Source organism: Gorilla gorilla, chromosome 1 (assembly GCF_029281585.2).
Source record: "Gorilla gorilla gorilla isolate KB3781 chromosome 1, NHGRI_mGorGor1-v2.1_pri, whole genome shotgun sequence".
NCBI classification, from domain to species: Eukaryota; Metazoa; Chordata; class Mammalia; order Primates; family Hominidae; genus Gorilla; species Gorilla gorilla.
In genome coordinates, this window is record NC_073224.2 from 176,476,341 (window position 1) to 176,503,727 (window position 27,387).

At 36.3% G+C, this 27,387-nt stretch overlaps 1 protein-coding gene across 4 annotated transcripts in view; it reads left to right on the forward strand.

Moving 5' to 3' along the window:
• ITGB3BP (integrin subunit beta 3 binding protein) overlaps positions 1–27,387 on the forward strand; it is an 89,448-nt gene that overhangs the window by 12,118 nt on the left and 49,943 nt on the right. For all 4 annotated transcript variants that reach the window (XR_008672331.2, XM_019019220.3, XM_063698098.1 and 1 more), the window contains exons 2-3: positions 3,575–3,617; positions 21,903–22,038. Coding sequence is in view for 3 of the 4 variants with exons in the window: in XM_019019220.3 (XP_018874765.2) it covers positions 3,575–3,617; positions 21,903–22,038 (179 nt within the window). In the remaining variant the exon portion in view is untranslated. The remainder of the gene's footprint in view (positions 1–3,574; positions 3,618–21,902; positions 22,039–27,387) is intronic.

A 27,387-nucleotide genomic window follows, 5' to 3' on the forward strand; every position in this document is an offset into this window, starting at 1 on the left:
CAACCAGAATTTTGATCCCAGTGAATCTAAACCTAGTATACCTAGAAATATAATATAACTTGTAAATTACGGGCATAGGTGGAAATTTGGGTAAGTTGGAACTTAGAAGTCACCCACAGAGAGGTTACCTGTAAAAGGGAGGTAATTAGGACACAATAGGTAGATATCCTTTAAAAAAATTATCTATTTTTAAATTGTGCTAAATTATATATAACAAAATTTACTATTTTAATTATTTTTTAGGTGTCCAATTCAGTGACATTAAGAATGTTTACCTTGTTGTGCAACCATCACCACCATTCATTTCTAGAATTTTTTTTCATCTTGTAAAACTGAAAGTCTGTACCCATTAAACAGTAATTTCCCATTCCTCACTCCCTCTAGCCCCTGGCAACCACCATTCTATTTTTTGCCTCTATGAACTTGACTACTCTCCTATGAGTGGAATCATACAATATTTGTCCTTTTGTGACTGGCTTATTTTACTTAGCATAATGTCTTCAAGGTTCATCCATGTTGTAGCGCATGTCAAATTTCATTTCTTTTTTTTAAAGCTGAATAAGATTTTGTTTTATATATATATCACATTTTGTTTATCGGTTCATCTGTCAGTGGATATTTGGGTTGCTTTTCTACCTTTTGGCTATTGTGAGCAATGCTGCTGTGAACATTGGTGTACAAATATCTGTTTGTGTCCCAGCTTTCAATTATTTTTGGAAGTGGAATCATGGAATCATATGGTAATTCTATTTTTAATTCTTTGAGGAACTGCCATACTGTTTTCCATAGCTGCTAAACCATTTTACATTCCCACCAGCAGTGTACAGGGATTCTAGTTTCTCTACATCCTCACCAACACTTATTTTCTGTTTGTTTTTTTTGTTTTGTTTTGTTTTTAATAGTAGCCATCCTAATAGGTTGTGAAGTAATATTTCATTGTGGTTCTGATTTGCATTTCCCTAATGATTAGAGATGTTGAGCATCTTTTCATGTGCTTATTGGTCATTAGTATATCACTTTGGAGAAATGTATATTCAAGTCCTTTGTCCAATTTTGTGTGCCCACTTTTTTAAACCAAGATAGTAGCCACAGGAGCTGCTTATAACTTTACAGAACTACCAGATAGATATCACTTTTGTTAGCTAATACTGGTAACAAAAGAGTAAATATTTTAGGAAAATATCCCATATATCTAATCAGATTTTACCTATTCTTCCTTCATATGTTTCATCCGTCTCTTCTATTCCTACTAACAGTAAAGTAATCAATTTAGTATATTCTCGTCATTGTGTTGTAAAAGAGTGGTTGGGCCCAGTTCTGATATAATATTAAGAATAGATGGTCATAAACTCTGTAGTGGGTTTGCTCTTCTTTTCCCTTCTTTAATTCCCTTCCCCTCAATTCCATAAAGATTTATTATGCGCAGGGCCTGAGATCTGCGTTTCTCTCCTTCAAGATGTGTGACAGTAGGCAAGTTGCACAAACTGTTTTCCCTAATGGCTGAACTAAGTGATTTCTTAGATTTCTTCTAGTCTTGTCTATTATATCTTTTAAGGATTCTTTTAAGTATTATAACTTTTGGTTATTAGATGTCTGAATTATCTGAATACTACACTACCCTCATTAATAATATTTTTAGATTGTCACCAAACATAAAGTGGGAGATGACAGCCTATTTTAACTCAGCTTACTTTCTTGTTTACTATTTTTTACGTATTTCCTTGGGTTTCTTAGATCAACCTGGGGCCTAATCTGTAAACTTTTTAAAAGCAAACATTTAGTTACTTTCTCTAAGAATTAACCATTGATAATAAAGCAATATTTTGAACAGTTAATAGCAGGATGGAATTTGTCTCCTTCTAAAAGATACTATTGCATCTTAATAGCATTTAGAAACAAAGGATAAGAAGTGCTGTACTGTTTAACTTTAGTTTTTTAATTTCTATTTTTTTTTTTTTTTTTTGAGACAGTTTTGCTCCCGTTGCCCAGGCTGGAGTGCAATGGCACGATTTCCGTTCACTGCAATGTCTGCCTCCCACATTCAAGCGATTCTCCTGCCTCAGCCTGCGAGTAGTTGGGATTACAGGCATGCACCACCACGCTAGGCTAATATTTTGTATTTTTAGTACAGACAGGGTTTCACCATGTTAGGCTGGTCTCGAACTCCTGACGTCAGGTGATCCACCCACCTCAGCCTTCCAAAGTGCTGAGATTACAGGCGTGAGCCACCACACCTGGTGTAATTTCTATTTTTGAAGTGTTATAAATACCAGAACATCTTACATACCCAAATAGGGCAATATGTATTCCAAAGCTAAATATAAATTTTAAAAAATTATCTGCATTTAATTTGTTTGTACCTCTGTTTTCTTCTTGCCTCATTGGGAAATCAGATTAAATTGATATTAAGTAGATTTCTAAAAGCATAAATAATTCTTTAAACCAGTTTAATCTTAAGAAATAATGTTGTGATAGGGTAATGTGGATATAGTAGCAAAATAATATTTTAGATAGATTAAATTTCTGTACTTAATATTTACTGTTCAATGATTTTCTTAGATTGACCATCTCTTCTATTTTTTCTTATTCATGTCCTTTGTAAATCAATAGTTACTTACGAATAGTCATTTTCTAAGATCAATACAAACTTTTGGGGGATTTCTGTAATATAGTATAATCTTTTTGCTTTATGCTCTAATTCTTTAATATTTTAATTCTATTTCTATTTCTCAAGAATCAAGAAGATACTTTTAACACTGTATTTGTCACTGAGAAAACTAGTTTTAATTTATATTGACCTTTTTCTCCTTTGAACATTTAGTCTGCATTCAATAAAATGTTGATGACTGCTCTTTAGAAGACAGCTGTATGAAATAAAGTATTATAAATATGCAGCTTCCCTTTCTAAGCGTTGTCACCAACAGCTGGGCATCCAGTTTAGCAGAACAGATTTTGCACACAGAGAGCCTGGCATATTCCTGAATCAGTTTAGTGAAGGAAACAAAAAATAGTTTCTTATGGATTGGGGACTTATAAAGACATAGAGCATCTGTTCCTCAGTTAAGTCATAGTCTGGTTGCACTGAATCATGTTTAAAGCTAGAATAATGTGCAAAACTTTTTTTCACCATGCTCATACCTTTAACACCTAGTGCACTGTTTCTGTACTGTACTTTCAACATCTCCACTGAAAGTGTATAAATTATTTTGCTCTTATATATGATATTGTAATAGTGGTATTTTAAAGCAGACAAACATACTAACTTTTATAAGAGTTTTTATAATATAGGACTGATGTTTAAATTGTACGGTAGTCCTTGTATATATAACTGCATATATTTTTAAAGAAACTCATTTAAATATTTAATTATGATCCCATTTAGAGATACGCAATTAGAATCAAACCTGTCATCATAAATAATTGCTTTCTTCATATGGTATTCTGCTTTAATACATAATATAAAAATTGGTTGGTAGAACTAAGAATCTTTGTTTATATATCTTTCCCTTAATTATTGGGCTACTTTAAATAAAGCATGTCAAATCTAAAATTTCTTTAAATTTTTTGTTTGTAGTGTTAAAAGATCACTGAAGTTGGATGGTCTGTTAGAAGAAAATGTAAGTATTTGCTTAAAAGTTTGTCATTGAATAAGATTGTGTTTTCAGTTTTTAACTACTGATTTATCTCGTTAAATATTAAAATTATCTTGATAATTTTAATTATATCACAGTGTGATATAATTGTGATTGGTACACCATTTTCTGCATATAAGATATTTTAGTTTTTGTGAATCTAATATGTGCAAGTTCCTGGCCAGCTTGAGGTGTTCAGTTAAGAAGCAAATTAATTATTTAAAAACCTTAATGAAATAATTTAGTAGAAATTAATTCACTATTTGTGGAAAAAAATAGTCTGCCACTTAAATGTACAAGAAACAATATGGGACAATGGCAGTACTTTTAATCTGCATACTATAATCTGCTAAAATGAAATGAAAACATTAGTAGCATTTTTATATCAAAAATGTAATTACCTTCCTCAGCTATGCTGGCGTGGATTAAACAGCATAATACTAACACTGTAATAAATTGCACTACAGTTATCACAATGAAAATTAAATTGTACTGTTGCCATTACTTTTTGTAAATTGAGTTGTAGCACATTCCCAGTGCCAGCATATCATGACATATGTTAGTTTATTATCTTTTCATACCAACTGTGGATCTAGATAGAAACACTAATACTGAGATACTTATGACCTCAGTAATCTTAAATGCAGGTAAATTGGTGAGAAAGTAAATTAAAACAAATAGCTAGTCAATAAGTAGGCTTCTCCAAATTCACATATGAATGCCATTTCAATAAATGGGTTTTATATGGAATTTTTCTTTGGAAGACTCACTGGTATTTAACAAAACAGAAATTTAGAAAACTTGCTACATGCTTTTTAAAAATTTTTAAACAAAGGTGGCAAAGTACAGCAATGACACTTAAAAAATCATTAACAATATAATTAGCAATTTAGAATACCATTATCCAACTTGTTCTGTGCAGAATGCAGCTGTGACTGTAATTCTGCATCTGTTTCTTTGGTCAGAATGGTTTTTTGGTAGATGAGTAGTCCAGCTTGAAATGAAATACTGTTCTTTCCTACCCCAAAGCTGTTCTTTGGGAGATGGTAACATTGTTTAAATGGAAAAGAATGACCGTTTCAGAACCCATTCTCTTCAGGAAGTAAATTGTCATCATGGCAGGCCTTCTTTGTATTTTTTCTTCAGATGAAGATGTGTCAAGGTAGCCAGTGCCACAGCTGACATCCTGTATTAGAAAAATACATTGTTATGTTTGGCCCAGTTCTGTACCTTTCAACAGAACTTAAATTGATTTAAGCTTGTACCAACTGATTTAGTAGTACCAGTTGATTTAGCTTGGTACTACATGACCACATCTGCCCAAAGGAGGTTCCTAGCATACTAGCTTGGGCATTTCTATTTCCTGACAGTTTCTGGTATTTTCAGCTTTGTCCTCTTGCCTTATCATTTGTTTGAAGCTCTGTATTTACATCTTAGAGCTAACAGCTTTTGTTCTGTTCTGGTGTTAAGTCTGGTCTTCTCTCCATGGCTACATACACACTTCATCTACTCTAGTAACAACTTAGCCCTGAGGCAACCTGGCTCCCAATTATATACTCACATGGCCTATGGCCCCATTGAGGCTGCCTTAGCCCATGCAAAAGGAAATTGGACATTCAAAATATATACCTACAATTTTAGGAGTACTTAATTGTTGTGAAGCTATATTGGAACTAATAGTAACTTTGTGGTCATTTTACCTTACCAATATGTTGCTGAAGGGGGAAGGCTCTGGTTTCTAAGGGAAAGAGATGGCCCTTATATCCCAGTTGGTTGAAGTGGAGCCTGTTCATCCTAAGCAATGGCCATATCCAGAGATATTTGGAACTCCTAACTCCCAGTGTTCCTAATGCAGCTACAGATCTTCATGGAGATTAATGCTTCATGATGTTTGGGCAAGGTTCAAATGCCATTTGCTTATGGCTGTTGATATGGTTTCCTGTGTCCTCACCCAAATCTCATCTTAAATTGTACTCCCGTAATTCCCACCTGTTGTGGGAGGGACCCGGTGGGAGATAATTTGGATCATGGGGGTGGTTTCTCCCATACTGTCCTCATGGTAGTGAATAAGGCTCACTAGACCTGATGGTTTTATCAGGGGTTTCCACTTTTGCATCTTGCTTATTTTCTCTTGCCACTGCCAATGAAGAAGTGCCTTTTGGGCAGGGGTTGCAATCCTAGTCTCTGATAAAACAGACTTTAAACCAACAAAGATCAAAAGAGACAAAGAAGGCCATTACATAATGGTAAAGGGATCAATTCAACAAGAAGAGCTAACTATCCTAAATATATATGCACCCAATACAGGAGCACCCAGATTCATAAAGCAAGTCCTTAGAGACCTAGAAAGAGACTTAGACTCCCACACAATAAAAATGGGAGACTTTAACAACCCACTATCAACATTAGACAGATCAACGAGACAGAAAGTTAACAAGGATATCCAGGAATTGAACTCAGTTCTGCACGAGGCGGACCTAATAGACATCTACAGAACTCTCCACCCCAAATCAACAGAATATACATTCTTCTCAGCACCACACCACACTTATTCCAAAATTGACCACATAGTTGGAAGTAAAGCACTCCTCAGCAAATGTAAAAGAAGAGAAATTATAACAAACTGTCTGTCAGACCACAGTGCAATCAAACTAGAACTCAGGATTAAGAAACTCACTCAAAACCACTCAACTGAACAACCTGCTCCTGAATGACTACTGGGTACATAACGAAATGAAGGCAGAAATAAAGATGTTCTTTGAAACCAACGAGAACAAAGATACAACATACCAGAATCTCTGGGACACATTCAAAGCAGTGTGTAGAGGGAAATTTATAGCACTAAATGCCCACAAGAGAAAGCAGGAAAGATCTAAAATTGACACCCCCTAACATCACAATTAAAAGAACTAGAAAAGCAAGAGCAAACACATTCAAAAGCTAGCAGAAGGCAAGAAATACCTAAGATCAGAGCAGAACTGAAGGAAATAGAGACACAAAAAACCCTTCAAAAAATCAATGAATCCTGGAGCTGGTTTTTTGAGAAGATCAACAAAACTGATGGACTGCTAGCAAGACTAATAAAGAAGAAAAGAGAGAAGAATCAAATAGATGCAATAAAAAATGATAAAGGGGATATCACCACTGATCCCACAGAAATGCAAACTACCATCAGAGAATACTATAAACACCTCTACGCAAATAAACTAGAAAATCTAGAAGAAATGGATAAATTCCTCAACACATACACCCTCCCAAGACTAAACCAGGAAGAATTTGAACCTCCGAATAGACCAATAACAGGCTGTGAAATTGAGGCAATAATTATTAGCTTACCAACCAAAAAAAGTCCAGGACCAGATGGATTCACAGCCGAATTCTACCAGAGGTACAAGGAGGAGCTGGTACCATTCCTTCTGAAACTATTCCAATCAATAGAAAAAGAGGGAATCCTCCCTGATGCATTTTATGAGCCCAGCATCATCCTGATACCAAAGCCTGTCAGAGACACAGCAAAAAAAGAGAATTTAGACCAATATCCCTGATGAACATCGATGCAAAAATCCTCAATAAAATACTGGCAAACTGAATCCAGCAGCACATCAAAAAGCTTATCCACCATGATCAAGTGGGCTTCATCCCTGGGATGCAAGGCTGGTTTAACGTATGCAAATCAATAAATGTAATCCAGCATAAAAACAGAACCAACGACAAAAACCACATGATTATCTCAATAGATGCGGAAAAAGCCTTTGACAAAATTCAACAACCTTCATGCTAAAAACTCTCAATAAATTAGGTATTGATGGGACGTATCTCAAAATAATAAGAGCTATCTATGACAAACCCACAGCCAATATCACACTGAATGGGCAAAAACTGGAAGCATTCCCTTTGAAAACTGGCACAAGACAGGGATGCCCTCTCTCACAACTCCTATTCAACATAGTGTTGGAAGTTCTGGCCAGGGCAATCAGGCAGGAGAAGGAAATAAAGGGTATTCAGTTAGGAAAAGAGGAAGTCAAATTGTCCCTGTTTGCAGATGACATGATTGTTTATCTAGAAAACCCCATCGTCTCAGCCCAAAATCTCCTTAAGCTGATAGGCAACTTCAGCAAAGTCTCAGGATACAAAATCAATGTACAAAAATCACAAGCATTCTTATACACCAATAACAGACAAACAGAGAGCCAAATCATGAGTGAACTCCCATTCACAATTGCTTCAAAGAGAATAAAATACCTAGGAATCCAACTTACAAGGGACGTGAAGGACCTCTTCAAGGAGAACTACAAACCACTGCTCAAGGAAATAAAAGAGGATACAAAGAAATGGAAGAACATTCCATGCTCATGGGTAGGAAGAATCAATATTGTGAAAATGGCCATACTGCCCAAGGTAATTTATAGATTCAATGCCATCCCCATCAAGCTACCAATGACTTTCTTCACAGAATTGGAAAAAACTACTTTAAAGTTCATATGGAACCAAAAAAGAGCCCGCATCGCCAAGTCAATCCTAAGCCAAAAGAACAAAGCCAGAGGCATCACACTACCTGACTTCAAACTATACTACAAGGCTACAGTAACCAAAACAGCATGGTACTGGTACCAAAAGAGAGGTATAGACCAATGGAACAGAACAGAGCCCTCAGAAATAATGCTGCATATCTACAACCATCTGATCTTTGACAAACCTGACAAAAACGAGAAATGGAGAAACGATTCCCTATTTAATAAATGGTGCTGGGAAAACTGGCTAGCCATATGTAGAAAGCTGAAACTGGATCCCTTCCTTACACCTTATAAAAAAATTAATTCAAGATGGATTAAAGACTTAAATGTTAGACCTAAAACCATAAAAACCCTAGAAGAAAACCTAGGCAATACCATTCAGGACATAGGCATGGGCAAGGACTTCATGTCTAAAACACCAAAAGCGATGGCAACAAAAGCCAAAATTGACAAATGGGATCTAATTAAACTAAAGAGCTTCTGCACAGCAGAAGAAACTACCATCAGAGTGAACAGGCAACCTACAGAATGGGAGAAAATTTTTGCAATCTACTCATCTGACAAAGGGCTAATATCCAGAATCTACAATGAACTCAAACAAATTTACAAGAAAAAAACAACCCCATCAAAAAGTGGGCGAAGGATATGAACAGACACTTCTCAAAAGAAGACATTTATGCAGCCAAAAGACACATGAAAAAATGCTCACCATCACTGGCCATCGGAGAAATGCAAATCAAAACCACTATGAGATATCATCTCACACCAGTTAGAATGGCGATCATTAAAAAGTCAGGAAACAACAGGTGCTGGAGAGGATGTGGAGAAATAGGAACACTTTTACACTGTTGGTGGGACTGTAAACTAGTTCAACCATTGTGGAAGTCAGTGTGGCGATTCCTCAGGAATCTAGAATTAGAAATACCATTTGACCCAGCCATCCCATTACTGGGTATATACCCCAAAGGATTATAACTCATGCTGCTATAAAGACACATGCACACGTATGTTTATTGCGGCACTATTCACAATAGCAAAGACTTGGAACCAACCCAAATGTCCAACAATGATAGACTGGATTAAGAAAATGTGGCACATATGCACCATGGAATACTATGCAGCCATAAAAAATGATGAGTTCATGTCCTTTGTAGGGACATGGATGAAGCTGGAAACCATCATTCTCAGCAAATATCGCAAGGACAAAAAACCAAACACCGCATGTTCTCACTCGTAGGTGGGAATTGAACAACGAGAACACATGGACACAGGAAGGGGAACATCACACACCAGGGCCTGTTGTGGGGTGGGGGGAGGGGGGAGGGATAGCATTAGGAGATATACCTAATGTTAAATGACGAGTTAATGGGTGCAGCACATCAACACGGCACATGTGTACATATGTAACTAACCTGCACGTTGTGCACATGTACCCTAAAACTTAAAGTATAAAAAAAAAAAAAAAAAAAAAAAGAAGTGCCTTTTGCCTCCCACCATGATTCTGAGGCCTTCCCAGCCTTGTGGAACTGTAAGTGCAATTAAACCTCTTTTTCCTCCCGGTCTCGGGTATGTCTTTATCAGCAGCATGAAAACAGACTAATATACCTCTTCTAATGAGGGAAGCAGAGATATGGACCATACCCTGTGTTCTTCCTATAATATACGGGATGTATACTGCCAGTACCACAATTTGCTGAACCTCACAAATTGTTGGGTGTTGTGAGGAGGTGAAGAAAGTTCCAATTTATAATCATCTACTGTATTTGGCCTGCTTGAGTTGTTGCTCTCCAAGTATTGTTCCTAGATAGATTTTCAGGAATGAAGATGAATTATATATTACAAACTGTTGCCGATGGCAGTCCAGATGAATTTATATGGACAACTGGCTACCTGGCCATATACCAAGCCAGCTTGACCCAGTCTTTTTCAGGCCACTTCAGAGAGAGAATAGAAGATGCTACGGTTGGGAAGAGAAGAGCATACTTCTTACCAAGGCCAGCTCAATAGGCTTCCTGCCAGAGGAGTAGTGGTGCAGGTTTTGCTGGGGAGGTTTGCTGATTTATATATAGATATCCAGTCAAGGGTACTCCATAACTTATTAGTAAGACACTTTTTTTTTTTTTTTCGAGACAGGGCCTCACTCTGTTGCCCAGGCTGGAGTACATTGTTGTGATCACAGCTCACTGCAGCCTCAACCTTCTGGGCTCAAGCAATCGTCTTACCTCAGCCTCCAGGGTAGCTGGGACTACAGGCACGGGCCTCTATGCCCAGCTAATTTTTTGTATTTATTTTTTTTTTAGTTTTGCCATGTTGTCCAGGCTGGTCTCCCTGGACAACTCCCGAGCTCAAGCAATCTGCCCATCTCGGCCTCCTAGAGTGCTGGGATTACAGGTGTGAGCCACCATGCCTGGCAGTAAGACACTTCTAAGTCAGATTATTCCCATTGCCTAACTTAATGTCTCCAATCCTAGAACATTTCTCTCACCCCAAAAGGAAACCACATACCTATTAGCAGTTAGTCTCAATTTCCTCCTCTCCCCCTCCCCCCTGGAAACCACTAATCTACTTTCTGTCTGTGTGGATCTTCTGAACATTTCATATAAATGGAGTCTCATAATTTTGTGTCTGGCTTCTTTCATTTAGCATAACATTTTCAAGATTCAATTTACCTATTTTTTTCTTTGTCCTTTTGATGTCATATCTGAGAAACATGTAACCCATGGAAACACAGGTTTTTATCTACGTTTCTAAGAGTTTTATAGTATTAACTCTTTCATTTAGGTCTTCCATTTTGAGTTAATTTTTGTACATGGTTCAAGGTAGGGACTGGATTCATTATTTTGCATGTGTATAACCAGTTACTGAAACAGATATCCACATGTAAAAAAATGAATCTAGTCCCTACCATTTGCTGAAACGACTATTTTTTCCTTTATTGAACAGCCTTGGCACCTTTGTTAAAAATCAAGTGATCATAAATGTATGGATTTATTTCAGAATTCCCAGATAAATTCCATTTGTCTATCTATATATATGTGTTTATGCCACTACCATGCGGTCTTCATTACTGTAAGTTTCTAAGATCAAAAAACGTTTTGATTGTAAGTTTGAAATCAGGAAGTATGAGTCCTTCAACTTTGTTGTTCTTTTTCAAGATTGATTTGGCTATTCTGTATCCTTTGTAATCCCATGTGAATTTTGGGATCAGTTAGTCCACTTCTGGAAAAAAAAAGGCATTGGAATTTTGATAAGGATTACATCAAATTTGCAGATTCAGTTGGGAAATTTACAATCTTAACAATAATAGTAAGTCATCCAAACCATGAATGTGAGATATATTTCTGTTTATTTAGATCTCTCTTATTATCTTTCAATAATGTTTCATAGTTTTCAGTATACAAGTCTTATAGTTTTCTGATTAAATTTATTCCTAAGTATTTTATTCTTTTTATGCTATTAATGGAATTGCTTTATAATTTCATTTTTAGATTAGTCACTGCTAATGTATAGAAATACAACTGATTTTTACATATGGATCATATATCCTGCTGCTTTGCTGAACCCATTTATTAGCATTAATAATTTGGAGATTTTCTTTTTTTTTTGTTTTGAGACAGAGTCTTGCTCTTTTGCCCAGGCTGGAGTGCAATGGCGCAATCCCAGCTCACTGCAGCCTCCGCCTCCTGGGTTCAAGCAGTTCTCCTGCCTCGGCCTCCTAAGTACCTGGGACTACAGGAGCACACAACCACGCCCAGCTAAATTTTGTATTTTTAGTAGAGACAGGGTTTCACCACATTGGCCAGGCTGGCCTCGAACTCCTGACCTCAGGTGATCCGCCCGTCTGGGCCTCCCAAAGTGCTGGGATTACAGGCGTGAGTCACAGCCCCCCCCGCCCTACTTAGGGTATTCTGTATATAAGATCAGGTCATCTGCAAGTAGGGATAGTTTTACTTCTTCTTTTGCAATCTACGCCTTTTATTTCTTTTTCATGCCCATTGCTTTGGCCAGAACCTCCTGAAGAATATTAAGTAGAAGTGGCAAGAGCAGACATCCTTTTCTTGCACCTGATCTTAGAGGGAAAGAATCCAGTCTTTCATCATTACGTATGATGTTAGCTCTGAGTTTTTCATACATGTCTTTTATCAGATTGAGAAAATTCTGTCTATTCCTAGTCTGTTGAGTGTTTTTATCATGAAAGGATGTTAGATTTTTGTCAGTTACTTTTCCTGCATAATTGAGATAATCATGTGTGCTTTTATCTTTTATTCTCTTAATATAGTGTATTACGTTGATTGATATTTGTATGTTGAACCAACCTTGCTTTCCTTGCATAAATTCTGCTTAGGTATGACATATAATTCTTTTATGCTGCTGATTTCAATTTGCCAGGATTTTTACATCTGTATTTATAAGGGATTTGGGTCTGTAATATTCTGGTATCAGGATAATACTGGCTTCAAAGAATTAGGAAGTGTTTCCTCATATTTTTGGAGAGTTTGAGAATACTTGGTGTCACTTCTTTAAATATTAGTAGAAAGGCTGGGTGCAGTGGCTCAAACCTGTAATTCCAGCACTTTGGGAGGCCCAGGCGGGTGGATCACCTGAGGCCGGGAGTTCGAGACCAGCCTGACCAACATGGAGAAACCCCCTTCTCTACTAAAAAATACAAAATTAGCCAGGCATGGTGGCACATGCCTGTAATCCCAGCTGAGGCAGGAGAATTGCTTGAACCCGGGATACGGAGGTTGTGGTGAGCCGAGATCGCGCCATTGCACTCCAGCCTGGGCAAGAAGAGTGAAACTACATCTCAAGAAAAAAAAAAAAAACACTAGTGGAATTCATTAGTGAAGCTACCTGGTCCTGGGCTTTTCTTTGTTGTAAATTTTTTGAATATTAACTCTTATGTCTTTACATGCTGTTGATTTATTAAGATTTTCCTGTTCTCCATAATTCAATCCTGGTATGTTATGTGTTTCTGGAAATTTGCCTATTTCATCTAGATTATCTAATTTGTTAGCATGCAGTTGGTCATAGTAGCCCTTTATGATTTCTTTTATTTCTGCAAGGCCAGTAGTAACATCGCTTTTTCATTCCTGATTTTATAGTTTGACTCCCCATCCCTTCCTTCCTTCCACCGTCCCTCCCTCCTTTTCTTCCTTCCTTCATCAGTCTAGCTGATGATTTACCAATTTTGTTGATCTTCTCAAAATACTGACTATTGGAATCACCACCACTAATCTCTATTGTTTTTTCTCCATTTCATTTGTTTTCTCTTTAATTGTCTTTTTTTTTTTTTCCTTCTGCTTGCCTTGGGTTTAGTTTGCTTTTCGTTTTCTGGTGTCTTAAAGTAGAAGCTTAGGTTATTGACATGAGAGCTGTCTCTTTTAACATAGTTATTTGCAGCTATAAATTTCCCTCCGAGTACCACTTTCACTACATCCCATTAAGTTTTTCTATGTTTTGTTGCGTTTTGTTCTTAATGTGTTTTTTAAGTTTTAAAAAAATTCCTTCTTTGACCCATTGGTTATTTAGCAGTATGTTGTTTGATTTACACATATTTGTGTATTTTCTAAGTTTTCTTCTGTTATTTTTATTGTCATTCTGTGTGACCAGAGAACATTCTTTATGAGAACATTGTATTATTTTCCTCTTTTTAAATGTGTTGAGACCTGTTTTGTGGCCCAACATGTTGTTATCCTGCCAAATGTTTTATGTGCACTTGAGAAGAATGTGTATTCTGCTGTTGTTGGGGGAGGGTTCTGTAGATGTCTGTTAAATCTAGTTGGTATATAGTTTTGTTCAAATTTTCTGTTTCCTTGCTGATTTTCTATCTAGGTTTTCTATTCATTATTGAATGCAGGGAATTGAAGTTTCCAACTATTATAGTTGAATTTTTAATCTCTCTCTTCCAATTCTGCCAGTTTTTGTTTTATGTATTTTGGGCCTCTCCTGTTAGATATGTTTATATTTATAATTGTGTATCTTTTTTTGTTTTTTGTTTTTTTCCCCAATACCAATAAGTATTTATTCATTGTATTTTCTTGGAAAAAAGAAAAAGAGGGGGAAAGGAAAAGCATGTGTTACAATAGTGCAACGGAAAAGAAGTGCCCAGTACAGCAAATTGACCATCAAATAAACACACCCCAGTGATAAAGTCATCAGAGTCCAAGGGAGCTCAGTCTCCTGCAGTTCAGGAAGATGGGGAAGGGATCAAGAAAAGAACAGACAGGTACACACTTAGCCTACCTTCTGTCCTTCCCCCTTCATGAATTCAGACTTTTGCACAAAGCTTTAGTTTCTATCAGTAAACATCGAGCTGCATTTGTCCTTCTCTTATTAATCAGTCTTGTGGCCACTTTGACATACATTTTTTGCACCTGTATAAAAGCTCCTGAGTGACTTAGATACATTTATCTTCCTTTTCTTAGTCTCCCCCCCAGGATGAGACACATGTCACCCAATACATTCTATTTGCCCTGTTTGAACAAAGGGATGTAAGTTTGTAGTGCTCTTACGGCAGGTAAATGAAACTCCCTTTCTCTTTAGCTACTATGACTCTACAATCACTACTGCAACAATGCAGGACAGTGGCTCCAGATACTATTAACAAAAGCCCTTGGTAATGGGTCTAGGTCTCTAAGTCCAGAATTTTCAAAAGTTAAGGATTTTTTGTTTTACTTTATTTTTTTAGAATAGGGATCTCATTCTATCATCCAAACTGGTGTGCAGTGGTATAATCATGTTTCACTGCAGCCTCGAACTCCTGGACTCAAGTGATCCTCCCAACTCAACCTCCCGAGTAGCTAGGACTGCAGGCACATGCCACCACACCTGGCTAGAAAAATTAAGAATTTTTGTCTTTGCTTCATACATTTATTCCTGAGCAACACAGATGGGTACAGGCATTTCAGTTAAAAAACCTATGCTTACCAGCTCATACTTTCAGACACACACACACACACATCTTAATGTGCATGGTAGATTTAGTTTAATCTCAGTGAAGGATAGATCTGGTGTGTGAAGCAAGTCTAGTACTCTAGGATTGGAGACTTGGAATAGGAATCCTTTATTGCATATGTAGACAACTTCAACTAACCTTGTTCCTCCCTAGGCCTTTCACCTGGCCCAGGGTCTAACCTTTCAGCACCACCTTCCTATTCATACTCATGTCCAATCTTCCAGTAAAATGAGATCAAGTCATGGGACAAATCAACTAAAACCAAGTATCCCAAGAAACATTATCAAGCTGGAGGAACTTTAAGAAGACATTGCAGTAGAAAAGCCAGCCCTTATTGACATAAATGAGATAGTCCAATAGGCTGTATACTCCAAGTAGTTGTTTTTTGTGGTGATAATTTAACAACAACAAAAAGTATTCCTGCTGTGCAGACCTGGAGCAGCTGTCAAATTATCCCTGAGGTTGCCTGTGTACCTCACAACAAAGTATAAAAATAAGGACCTTAGATTAAAATATATAAAAATATTTTTATTAAGGAAAAAAAGTTAAAATGCACAAGATACATCATTTGCACACATCAAGTTCAGTTGGCCTGCTGGAGAAAGTAAGAACCAAGGTACAGTTGTTCAAAGGAGCAAATTATAGTGCCAGGTGCAGTGGCTCACACCTGTAATCCCAGCACTTTGGGAGGCTGAGGCTGGCAGATTGCTCGAGCTCAGGAGTTTGAGATCAGCCTGGCAACATCACAAAACCCTGTCTCTACCAAAAGTACAAAAAATTAGCCAGGCATGGTGGTGCACACCTGTTGTCCCAATTACTCAGGAGGCTAAGGTGGGAGGGTCACTTGAGCCCAGGAGGCGGACGTTGCAGTAAGCCGTGATCGCACCACTGCACTCCAGCCTGGGTAACAGAGCCAGACTGTGTCTCAAAAAAAAAAAAAAAAAAAATTATAGTGGCCCAGAATGAGGTAGGAGTAAGCTTAGGAGTTGCAAATCTGCAGCTGTTTCCTCAACTGCCCCTTTTGCCCGTAATCATACCTGTTGCTTGGAATAGTTCCCGGCTCCCTATCTCAAGAATGGGTTATGAGTAGACACATGGAAAAGCCCTGCCCTAATCTACCTGAGAGATTCCCTCCCACAGAATGTTGTGGCTTCTTGGTTGGGTCCATGAATCTGGTTTCATGCTGAATCTTTTCATTCTGGTATAGGAAATATTATTATATATCCTTGTTTAAAAGGAAAACGGGTTGCCTAGAGTGGAGCCTAAGATAAAGCATCCTGGTTCTAGGGAGATTTTCCACAAAAGCCCTCACTTTTTTTGCTTGAATAGCATGGTTAGAATTAATTTGCCTTCACCCCCACCCCCACCTTCCTCCACAAGGGAAGAGAGAGTGATTGCCATGGATCCCTGGCCTGAGATACGTGGCAGTGCCAGCTGCCCCCTACCTGCCCCATCCTACTTTCTTTGCTCTTTGCTAGTTGAGTGAGGGAATATATTAGTTAAGTGAGGAAACTGAAATTCAGATGAGTGGTGTGTCCATGATAGCATAGCTGGGGAGCAGCAAAACCATTATGTGAGCCCAGGCTTTCCAATGTTAAGTCTGCGGTTCCTTCCGTATACCACAGCTATCTTTCCTTTAGTGTAATTGTTTAAAGACTTCATGATTCTTCATTCTCTTTGGAAAATCTTATTTCTAATACTGTTTTTGGTTCATATTTTTATATTATCTTTAGCAGTTGACTAAATTTGTTAAACGTTTTAAAATACTGGGTCAATTCATTGGGGAAAAAAAGTCTTTAATAAATGGTAACCATCTAGAAAAAAATTCACTTCATATACAAAATTCATATGCACTTCATATCTCACTTTATTTACAAAATTTATTCCAAGAAGGATCATAGGCCTAAAGTAAAGCCAAACCATAAAGTCTCTAGAAGCCTGCATGGTGGCTTCTGGCTGTAATCCCAGCTTTGGGGGAGGCTGAGGTGGGAGAATTGCTTGAGGCTAGCAATTTGGGACAAGCCTGGGCAATGTAGTAAGACCCTGTCTCTAAAAAAATTTTGTTTGTTAAATAAGCTGGCATGGTAGTGCGCGCCTATAGTCTCAGCTACTCAGGTGGGTAAAGTGGGAGGATCACTTGAGCCCAGGAGTTCAAGGCTGCAGTGAGCTGTGTTAGTGCCGCTGCACTTCAGTCTAGGCGACAGAGAAAGACTTTGTCTCTTAGGAAAACAAAATTACAGTGTAAGAGAATGACAGTAATGATACTTTTATTATTAAAATTAATATCTTAATATCTTTAAATTGTGAAATAATTACTACAAATAGAAAAACCAGTGCATCAACGTTTTTAGCCAGTATTTTATTTTTCTTGTCAGGGTGAAATTTGCATATTATTAATTTCAAAGATCTCGAGTGTATAATTTGATGAGTTTTAGCAAATGTATAATTCAGTATCGTAGCTCTAATATATTGGTCATATTCTTTCCTTGCTATCCCTGTAAGATCACTAAGGTAAGTTCAAAATGTTTCTGTTCTCCATGGCTACCATAAAAACAAAACCCCAACATTTTTAGAACCATTAAGGTTGATAATTGTAGTAGCTGATAAGAAGGTAGTTGGGGTTGGTTGTGGTATCTCACACCTATAATCCCAGCACTTTGGGAAGCCAAGGCGGGCAGATCACTTGAGGTCGGGAGTTGGAGACCAGCCTGGTGAACATAGTGAAACCCTGTCTCTACTAAAAATACACAAATTAGCCGGACGTGATGGTGGGTGCCTGTAATCCCAGCTACTTCGCTTGAACCCGGGAGGCAGAGGTTGCAGTGAGCCAAGACCGTGCCACTGCACTCCAGTCTGGAAGACCCAGCAAGACTCTGTCTCAAAAAAAAAAAGAAGGTAGTTGGTTGGTATCTAGTACTCTTCTAGGAACCTTAGGCCCAAATTGTGAAACGTCTCTGAGGCAGCTAATGCTAGAGTTTTCTAATGTAAATTTCATAATTAGTACTAGTAATGCATATTAATTATATCTTAGGTGGGACACTCCAATAGCCTAAATAACCAGTATAAGTTTATGAAGAATTATCTCCTTCTAGCTGCCCTTTTGTTTCTAGTTGACCAGACACTACAGTATCTGTATTTTAAATATTTTAGCATAGGCTGACAGTTCAAAATAGTGATAAAGTATCCTTTAAATCCCATATTTTATCCTGCAAGAATTTTTAGTTAGTACTCTCTAGACTGTTTATAATAGGTTTAAAAAAATCAGTAAAATGTAGGCACCTTTTTGGTAGTGTATGCTTTAAACAAGGTGACAAAGTAAGCTACAATTTGTGAAAGAAATTGAAGGAAGGAAAGGAAAATATCATATCTATTTGAAATTATTGAGAGAACATTGATTTTTTTTTTCAGGCAGAAAAATCGATGCCCAAATTTTAGTTTTGCTAATGTACAAGATTAGACCTCCTTATAAAAAGTACAGTAGCATTTGGGCGGGGCTGATTGCAGCATCTTAGAATGTGGCATTTCTTTTGTTTAGAAATGGTATTAAATAACTCTAAGGAGTCAGGAATTATTACAAGCAGGTTTGTTTGTTTGTTTGTTTGTTTGTTTTTTGAGACAGAATCTCCCTGTGTCGCCCAGGCTAGAGTGCGGTGGCGTGATCTTGGCTCACTGCAACCTCTGCCTCCTGGGTCCAAGTGATTCTCGTGCCTCAGCCTCCTGAGTAGCTAGGACTACAGGCGCGCCACCATGCCTGGCTAATTTTTGTATTTTTAGTAGAGACGGGGTTTCTCCATGTTGCCAGGCTGGTCTCCTACTCGGCCTCAAGTGATTTACCCACCTTGGCCTCCCAAAGTGCTGGGATTACAGGCGTGAGCTGCCAGCAGTTGTAAATTATTATAGAATTGGTTGTGACATCTATTTTCTTGTGTGTGTGTGTGTGTGTGTGTGTGTGTGTGTGTGTGTGTGTGTGTGTGTGGTGTGATCCACAGCTCACTACAGCCTCAACTTCCTGGGTTTAAGTGATCTTCCCACCTCAGCCTCCAGAGTAGCTGGGACCACAGGCATGCACCACTATGCCCAGCTAATTTTTTGGTACTTTTTGTGGAGACGGGGTTTTGTCATGTTGCCCAGGCTGGTTTCAAACTCCTGAGCTCAAGCAATCCTCCCACCTTGGCTTCCCAAAGTGCTGGGATAACAGGCATGAAATGCCCTGCCCAGCTGACATCGCTTTCTTTCTTTCTTTTTGTTTTTTGTTTTGTTTTGTTTTTTTCATTTTGTTATATCCTGAGTCCTTGCTTTTTTCTAGCCAAATCTAGCCCTCTTACTCTTTCTTCCTGTTTTTCTAAAGCGCTCATAGGTAGCACTCATCCTTGCTGAATGGAAGGATTGCTGACTTCTCAGTTAGTAGCTCAGTCTTCTCTCAAATCCCAGTATTCTTAATTCTTCATTTTGTGGGAGACTAATGAGTAGGCCAAGATCTTCAAAGTTTGGGAGTTGGCAGAATGGAAATTCTCAGATGGATTCTAGGATTACTTTTAAACCTCTTCAGAGATTAAAAGTTAGAGGAACTTGGTACAACCTTGAGGGAAAGAAAACTTAGGGAAGTAGGGTTATGCCTTTGTGTGTACCAGTAGGGCAGATAAACAAAAGTGCATATTTACTGAAGAATATTTAGTGGTATAGTAGGGAAAGGGTAGCTTTTCAATTTTCCTTCTGTGTATAGTAGTTGTAGATAGACATTTTTCTTTTTAACCAACACAAATGACCAAAAAAATAAAAAAAGAAGCCTCAGTATTTTTAAAGTGAGGCAAAAGTACACACACACACAGAGCACATGCACACTCACAGAGTTATTTTCTGAAAGCTGGAAAATTGTTTCCGAGGAGAAATGTATGATCTACAGTTAAAATGTTTAGACATATGGCAATTGGATAAAATAATTTTTTGGTGAAAATAGAAAAACAGATTGACATAAATGTACATTAGGGTAGTGACTTTCATTTCTTGTACATACACAGTGAAGTAGTTCTGGGCAATAAATTCTTAGAAAAGTAGAGTAGGGATTGGATAAATGTCATAGTTTATGACTGAATACATACAAACAGGTAAAAACTCAAGATGGAGAGGTAATAATAACCACCCGATAAAGAGACTTAAAACCCTTTCACTGTACAAAAAAAAAGATTGCTTTAGAGTTATAACTTGATATTATAGTTTGATTTTTTAAAAGATATTCATTGCATTTGTGGCCACTATGGATACATAAAATAAACAATGCCTTTCGTTTCTCAATATAATTAAATATTGTTTCCTAATATTTAAAATCTTAACTGTAAAAAAAATTTTTTTTTGAATGCTATAGATTCTGGAACTAATATTAAGATTACTAAAAAAGATGACACAGCCACTATTTCTTCCATAGGTCTCTTAAAAATAAAGGATAGTTGACCAGGCAGAGTTAAGGAACTATTTCAAATCCTCTACCAAGCTATATCCAGTATGTTGGCAATGTATGAGCCATCAGACCTTTCCTATATCCCCCAGATCCATCCTATGCTGTCTGTTCCGCCTCTTATTTCAGATTTCTCATGCCTTTTTCTGTGACAGACTACTGCAGCCAACTTTGAATTTTTCCTCTTCTCTGAATTTCGTAGCATACATACTAATTTAAAACCTCTTTGTTGTTCTTCTAACTTTTGGTAGATACTCCTTAAGGCCAGAGCAATTTGTTATATTTCTTTGTACACATTAGTACACATTTAGCTGTGCTGGTGGGTGATCAGTAAGCTTATGGAAAGCAAGTTTTAAGGGAATTCAGGAAAGGGAACAATTAATAGTATGATAATGGATGTTTGAAGTAAGGGGATCATGAATGAGGACCTAAACTAAAGAAAGTCTAGGTCTTGGGGAAGATAAAAAAGAGGATGTTCCAAGCTGAGATCACAAAATGATCTGAGGCCCAAATGCACATAGCCTAGTGACTGAAGCTGTAGGTAACAGTGAATAATTGGATGAATGAACCAGTGAACAAATTAGTATATTCTGAGTAGAGCAAGATGGCCAAATTTACTGGACTGTTCCTTGTAAGTCATTCGTTCCTCACACATTTTTTAGTTCTCTAGGATATAAAGATGAAAAGATAATATTTATTTTCAGGAGCAAATTCTAATGGAACAGACAGAACTTATTAAAATATGTTACCTGAAATAAGAGGTATGCCCAACACCTATGGAAACACAAAGGAGGAAGCTGCTAAGAGGAAATTTGTAAGACAGGCCAAATCCTCAAAGGCCTTAAATGCCTGACTCAACTGTTTGGACATTATTTTGGTTATTATCGAAGCAAGATGCTACATCAGACCACTCTGTGAAGCTGTAGGACAGCAGTGATCCTTCCTAAGGTTTCTGTGTGAGGCTTAGTAATAGGCACCTCTGAGAGTTTTCCTGCCCTGGCCCCATAATTATACTTCAAGTTCAGCTGAAAGCAAAAGTCGGGGTATGGTTGGGAGAGTTGGCCATCTGTAACCTGTTTGGAAATACCATCTCAGAAGGTAGTAACCCTTTAATGCTAAAATTTAGTAAATATCAAATTGAGATGTTCTAGTTATTATAGAGACCTGAAATATCTACCTTGAAAGAATAGTGTTTACTTTGAGAGTGATAATTGAGTATATTTGTAATCTGAAAAGCAAGAGCAAGGAAACAAGTTTGAATTTTGCTGATTTTTTAATGGTATATAATTTCAAAGATCTATAACTAAACATAGCTATTTCTGTCCTTAATTATTATTTATTTCCAGTCATTTGATCCTTCAGAAATCACAAGGAAGAAAAGTGTTATAACTTATTCTCCAACAACTGGAACTTGTCAAATGAGTCTATTTGCTTCTCCCACAAGTTCTGAAGAGCAAAAGCACAGAAATGGACTATCAAATGGTTAGTTGAACATTCTTTTCTACTTATTGTAAGGTTTTTCTAGTTATTGGCCAAATCAAAATTGTGATTTAATTATGTATGGATCTTGCTACAGCTGATTTTTCTCTTCTCTCAAATAATTTAGTACCTTAATATAGGTATTACTTTGGACATAAATGTAAACTTTTGGCACTTATTTTAAAATGCAGCTGCAGGCTTTGTTCCCTTACTATCCCATCCATTAAATAGAAATTATGGCCTGACTTGCCTTCAGCTACTATCAATTATAATGGTTACAGATATGCCCCTTAACAAGCTTTCCATCACGTGCATAAATTAAAGGGAGCATAATTCAGGTGCTGCTGCACTACAACTTAAGAGTGATACTTCTAAATGTTATTTTTATCCATGTTTTCCATTGAGTTTTACCCACATTTAGTATATCTTTATATAGCTTATCTTTATTTATTATATTTCATTCCCTTCTTTTTCTTGACTATTTCAAATGTATTTACAAAAGGTTTGTAGAATTTTTCCATAGAGAAAAATCTAATTTTAATATGAAATTCTTTATTTTAAAATATTATTAGTTTAATTTTAATTTTGACCATACATATTTGTTGTCCTCTGGTAGTTCAGTAGTTCATTGCTAAAATATTGATTTAAAAACACAAATCTCGATTTCGTGGGTTTATTTGTTTTTTTTTGAGAAAGGTTATGAATCAGTGACATGTAGTTTTATAATTAAAATTTTAAATAGGCTCAAATTTAATAGTGTATCCTTTAGATATACTGTGATTAGCCTAATTCACATTTTATTGTTTAACATTTAATGAGTGCTAAGCATATACTAGAAGCTACCCAGAAAAAAGAAGTCTCATTTTACCTGATTTGTTATAATGTAACACATAATGAGATCTTAAAGTTTTGAATGTCTTTAATTTTACTTTAATCAAATGCTTTTTATCCTAAAGCCGTTACTATTAGGTTTTCTTTCCCTAAAATGTATGAAAATGTATACACTTTAAGTTTCATAGTTCTATTTTTATATGCATGATATATCTTTTTAATTAAAAATAAATGCCTTCGAGATTGTACATCCCTATACTGAAATGTGAATAGATTTTAAGTTGATATGTACTCAATTTCCATATTGAAATTAAGTATGGACTTAAGGAGACATTCCTTTTGCCCATAAAAAGATTGGTCACATGATTTCAGTTGACATTTAAGTAGATAATTATCACAGATTATAGTCCTAAGTAAGCTCTTTTTTAAAAAGTCAGATAGCAAGGGTTTCAGAGGTGCTGGCAATGTTCTATTTTTTGACCTACATAGTGGTTACACTGATTCACTCTAGTTATTCATCAGACTGTACATACATGTTTCATATCTGCTGTAATATATATATCTCACATATAGAAGTCTCGAAACAGAATTTTGTCCAGAATTCTGTATCAGATTATGTCATTTGTAATCATTACATTGCTTATCCTAATATGTCATCTTGTACATGTTTTAAAAATAAAACTTGATTTTTATGAAGTAACAAGTTCAAAATAAATGAGAAAATATGACGTATGAAGTCATTTAAATTCTAAATGAGGTCATAATCTCTTAACAACTCCCACTTTTAAAATATTATACAAAACATAATATAAAATTTAAATTACATTTTCAAGGACATTTTTGGTGTTACTCACTTCCCATCGCACTTATGATAAGATCCAAAACCCTTATCATGACATGGAAGGCCATATATCCATCTAACACCCAAACACCTCATCTGCCTCATTTTCTACCCCTTTTTTACACTACTTTAGCCACTCTTACCTTCTTGCTATTTGTCAGTCATGCTGAGCCCCTTCTTGCCACAAGGTCTTGCAGTTCTCTCCACCTGGAATAATCTTCCTCCAGATATTTGTATGTACTTTCTATGTACATTTGAACCATGTACTATGTGAACAGAAGACTTAATATTATATTTAAATCCATTTGTAGTTATAAAAGGATGAAAAATTTGGTTCTATGTCTCCCTTCTACTTAGATTCTACATTGGCCAAACATGGGATTTGTTTCAACTCTTTAGTTTATACATTTAACAGATGCATTCATGCAGCACATAATAACGTTTCAGTCAGTGACAGACTGTATACACATCAGGGGTCCCCCAAGATTATAATGGAGCTGAAAAATTCCTATTGCTTAGTTGCCCGGTAGCCGTCATAACATTGTAGCACAACACGTTACTCACATTTTTGTGGTGATGCCAGTGTAAACAAACCTAGCTCACTGCTAGTCATATAAAAGTGTAGCATGTACAATTATATATAGTACATGATATAGTCGTGTACTACATAATGATGTTTTGTTCAACAAATGACCACATACAATGATGGTCCTGTAAGATTATAATACCGTATTTTACTGTGCTTTTTTATGTTTAGATATGTTTAGATAAACAAATACTTACAATATGTTACAATTGCCTACAGTGTTCAGTACAGTAATATGCTGTACAGGTTTGTAGACTAGGAGCAATAGGCTATACACTAGGTGTGTGGTAGGTTATACAATGGAGGTTTGTACAAGTACACCTACGATGTTTGCACAACAATGAGATCATCTCATGATGCATTTCTCAGAATGTATGTCCATAGTTAAGTGACACATAACTCTATATGTATGCGTGTATGTTATGTATCATTTATGTATTTTTTAATTTGTATGTACATTATTTTGCTGCCCTCCTCCAACCCATAGCAAGTTTCTCCAGACTATTACAGTTGACCCTTGAACAACATGGGTTTGAACTGCACAGGTCCACTTACATGAAGATTATTTTCAAATAAACATACTGGAAAATTTTTTGGAGTTTTGTGACAATTTGTAAAACCCTGCAGACAAACTTTATAGACTGTAAATATAAAAAAAAAAAAGTTGGGTATGCCATGGATGCATAAAATATATGTAGCTACTAGTCTATCATTTACCATAAAACATACACAAATTTATTATAAAAAAATAAAATTTATCAAAACTAATGCATACAAACACTTAGACCCTACACAGTCCCATTTGCAGCTGAGAGAAATGTAAATGAATATAAAGATGCAGTACTAAATCATAACTGCATAAAATTAACTCTAGTACATACTGTGCTACTGTAATAATTTCATAGCTACCTCCTGTTGCTATTGTAGTGAGCTCAAGTGTTGCAAGTATCTGCTTGAAATACCATGTGATGCTGATAATCTCTGCACAAGCAATGTGTCTCTCAAGTAAATTGTGTATTGCAGTAAAAAGTGATCTCATGGTTCTCGTATGTTTTTCATCATGTTTAGGGCTATGCTGGAAACCTTGACTAACACCATGAAACCCACATAAAGTGCCACTAGTGATGCTGGAAGTGCTCCCAATGAGCAGAGAAAAATCATGACATTACAAGAAAAAGATGAATTACTTGATATGTACTGTAGATTAAGGTCTGCAGCTGTAGTTCCTCACCATATCTGACAGTTCATCTTGTAAACAGATGACAAACTTATGGTATTAATACTTTACAATACTGTAAATGTTTTATCTTCCTTATGATTTTCTTGATAACTTTTTTCTCTAGCTTTATTGTAAGAATACACAATATAATACATATAACACACGAAATATGTATTAATTGACTTTGTGGCATCTGGTCAACAGGAGGCTATTGGTAGTTAAGTTTTTGGGGAGTCAAGAGTTATACTTGGATTTTTGACTACATGGGGGATTGGCGCTCCTAACCCTCGAGTTCCTCAAGGGTCAGTTGTATGCATTTTAGAAAAGAAGAAAGAGAAAATTTTTCCCCTTTCCTCCCATGAACACTTCGGACTTGTTATTTAATAATGAAAGTAGAAGAATAAACAACAAATTTGCGTAGTCAAAGAGAGTACTTGTTAACTGGACAATAGATCTGTAAAAATCACTCAGACTATAACAATATAACAGTACAGAGAGATAAAAGGAGAATGTGATAAAACAATAAAGTGAAATGATAGGCAGAATAAGACTCCAACATCTGCCAAATTGGAGTTCTACAAGGAGGAAATACAGAGAATGGGCCATAGGCAGTATTCTAAGATATAAGGACTATCAGTTTTTCATAATTAAGGAAAGATAAGAATTTGCAAATTAGAGTAGCATGCTAAGTCTGGGCAGGGTAAAGTAAAACAGATCCACATCTAGTTATATCATGATAAAACTGTATGTAGAACATCAAAGACAAAATTTTAAGGGCAACCAGAGAAAAGATAGTACCTACAAGAGAGTAACAGACTGATAAACTTATCTATATCAGTAGACTCCAGCAGAAAATGCAATAATAGTATCAATTAAGAATCACAGTTGAGTTTTTATCCAGGAAGTGAGGATGAAATACATTTTCAGACAAAGTCTCAGAGAGTTTGCCACTCACAGATTCTCGTAAAATAACTACAAAATAAGTTACTTCTCTAAGAGGTAAAGTGAACCTCAGATAAAGGAGTGGAATTGCAAAAAGCAATGATGAAAAAGTGAATTAGCAAACATGTTAATCTAATTACAAGTTTTGCTGACTATAAAGCAAAAGTCAAACAATTGGAGGGCGGGTGAAAAAAAAATTGGAGGGCAGGTTAAAAACAAACAATTGGAGGGCGGGTGAAAAAAAAAGTCAAACAATTGGAGGGCGGGTGAAAAACTATCATGGAAGGTGAGGAGGCAACAGATAAGAGTTACGATGTTTTAGACAATATTTTAAGGTCCTCGTATTTTCAGGCAGACGATGAGATAGCTATCAGTTGACTTCTTCATTGTATTTTTTGTTTTCTTGCCTGTAAAATGGGGAAGATAGTAATTCCTACCTCAGAATTGTGAGGATTAAATGAATTAATACACAGAAAGCATTTAGAATGGTACTTGACGTATATTAATAGTATATGTTCCGTACATGTTCTAGCCATTTTCATTAATAGCATTATTAATTAGACTTTAAGAAAAGACATAAGACAATTAAATCTGAAGGAATAGAAAAAGAAAACAAAGCAAATACTAGCTTTTTAAAAAAAGCTAGTAGTTGATACAAAAATAGAAAGGCCGAAATAGACTTTATGCCTAAAAGGATTTATTGAAAATAATGAGGCTCTTTACATAAGAGATACAGAAAGATTCACCACTACAAAAATAAAAGGATCCTGAGACATATGTGCATCTAAAAAACTCAAACAAAACATGATGAAATATGACAGGATAACAAGGAAGAAACTGATAAATCCACAATCATTGTAAGAGATTTTAAACTACCTCTTTCAGAAACTGATGAAGCGGTTAAAAAGGAAGGATATAGACAAGTTGTACACA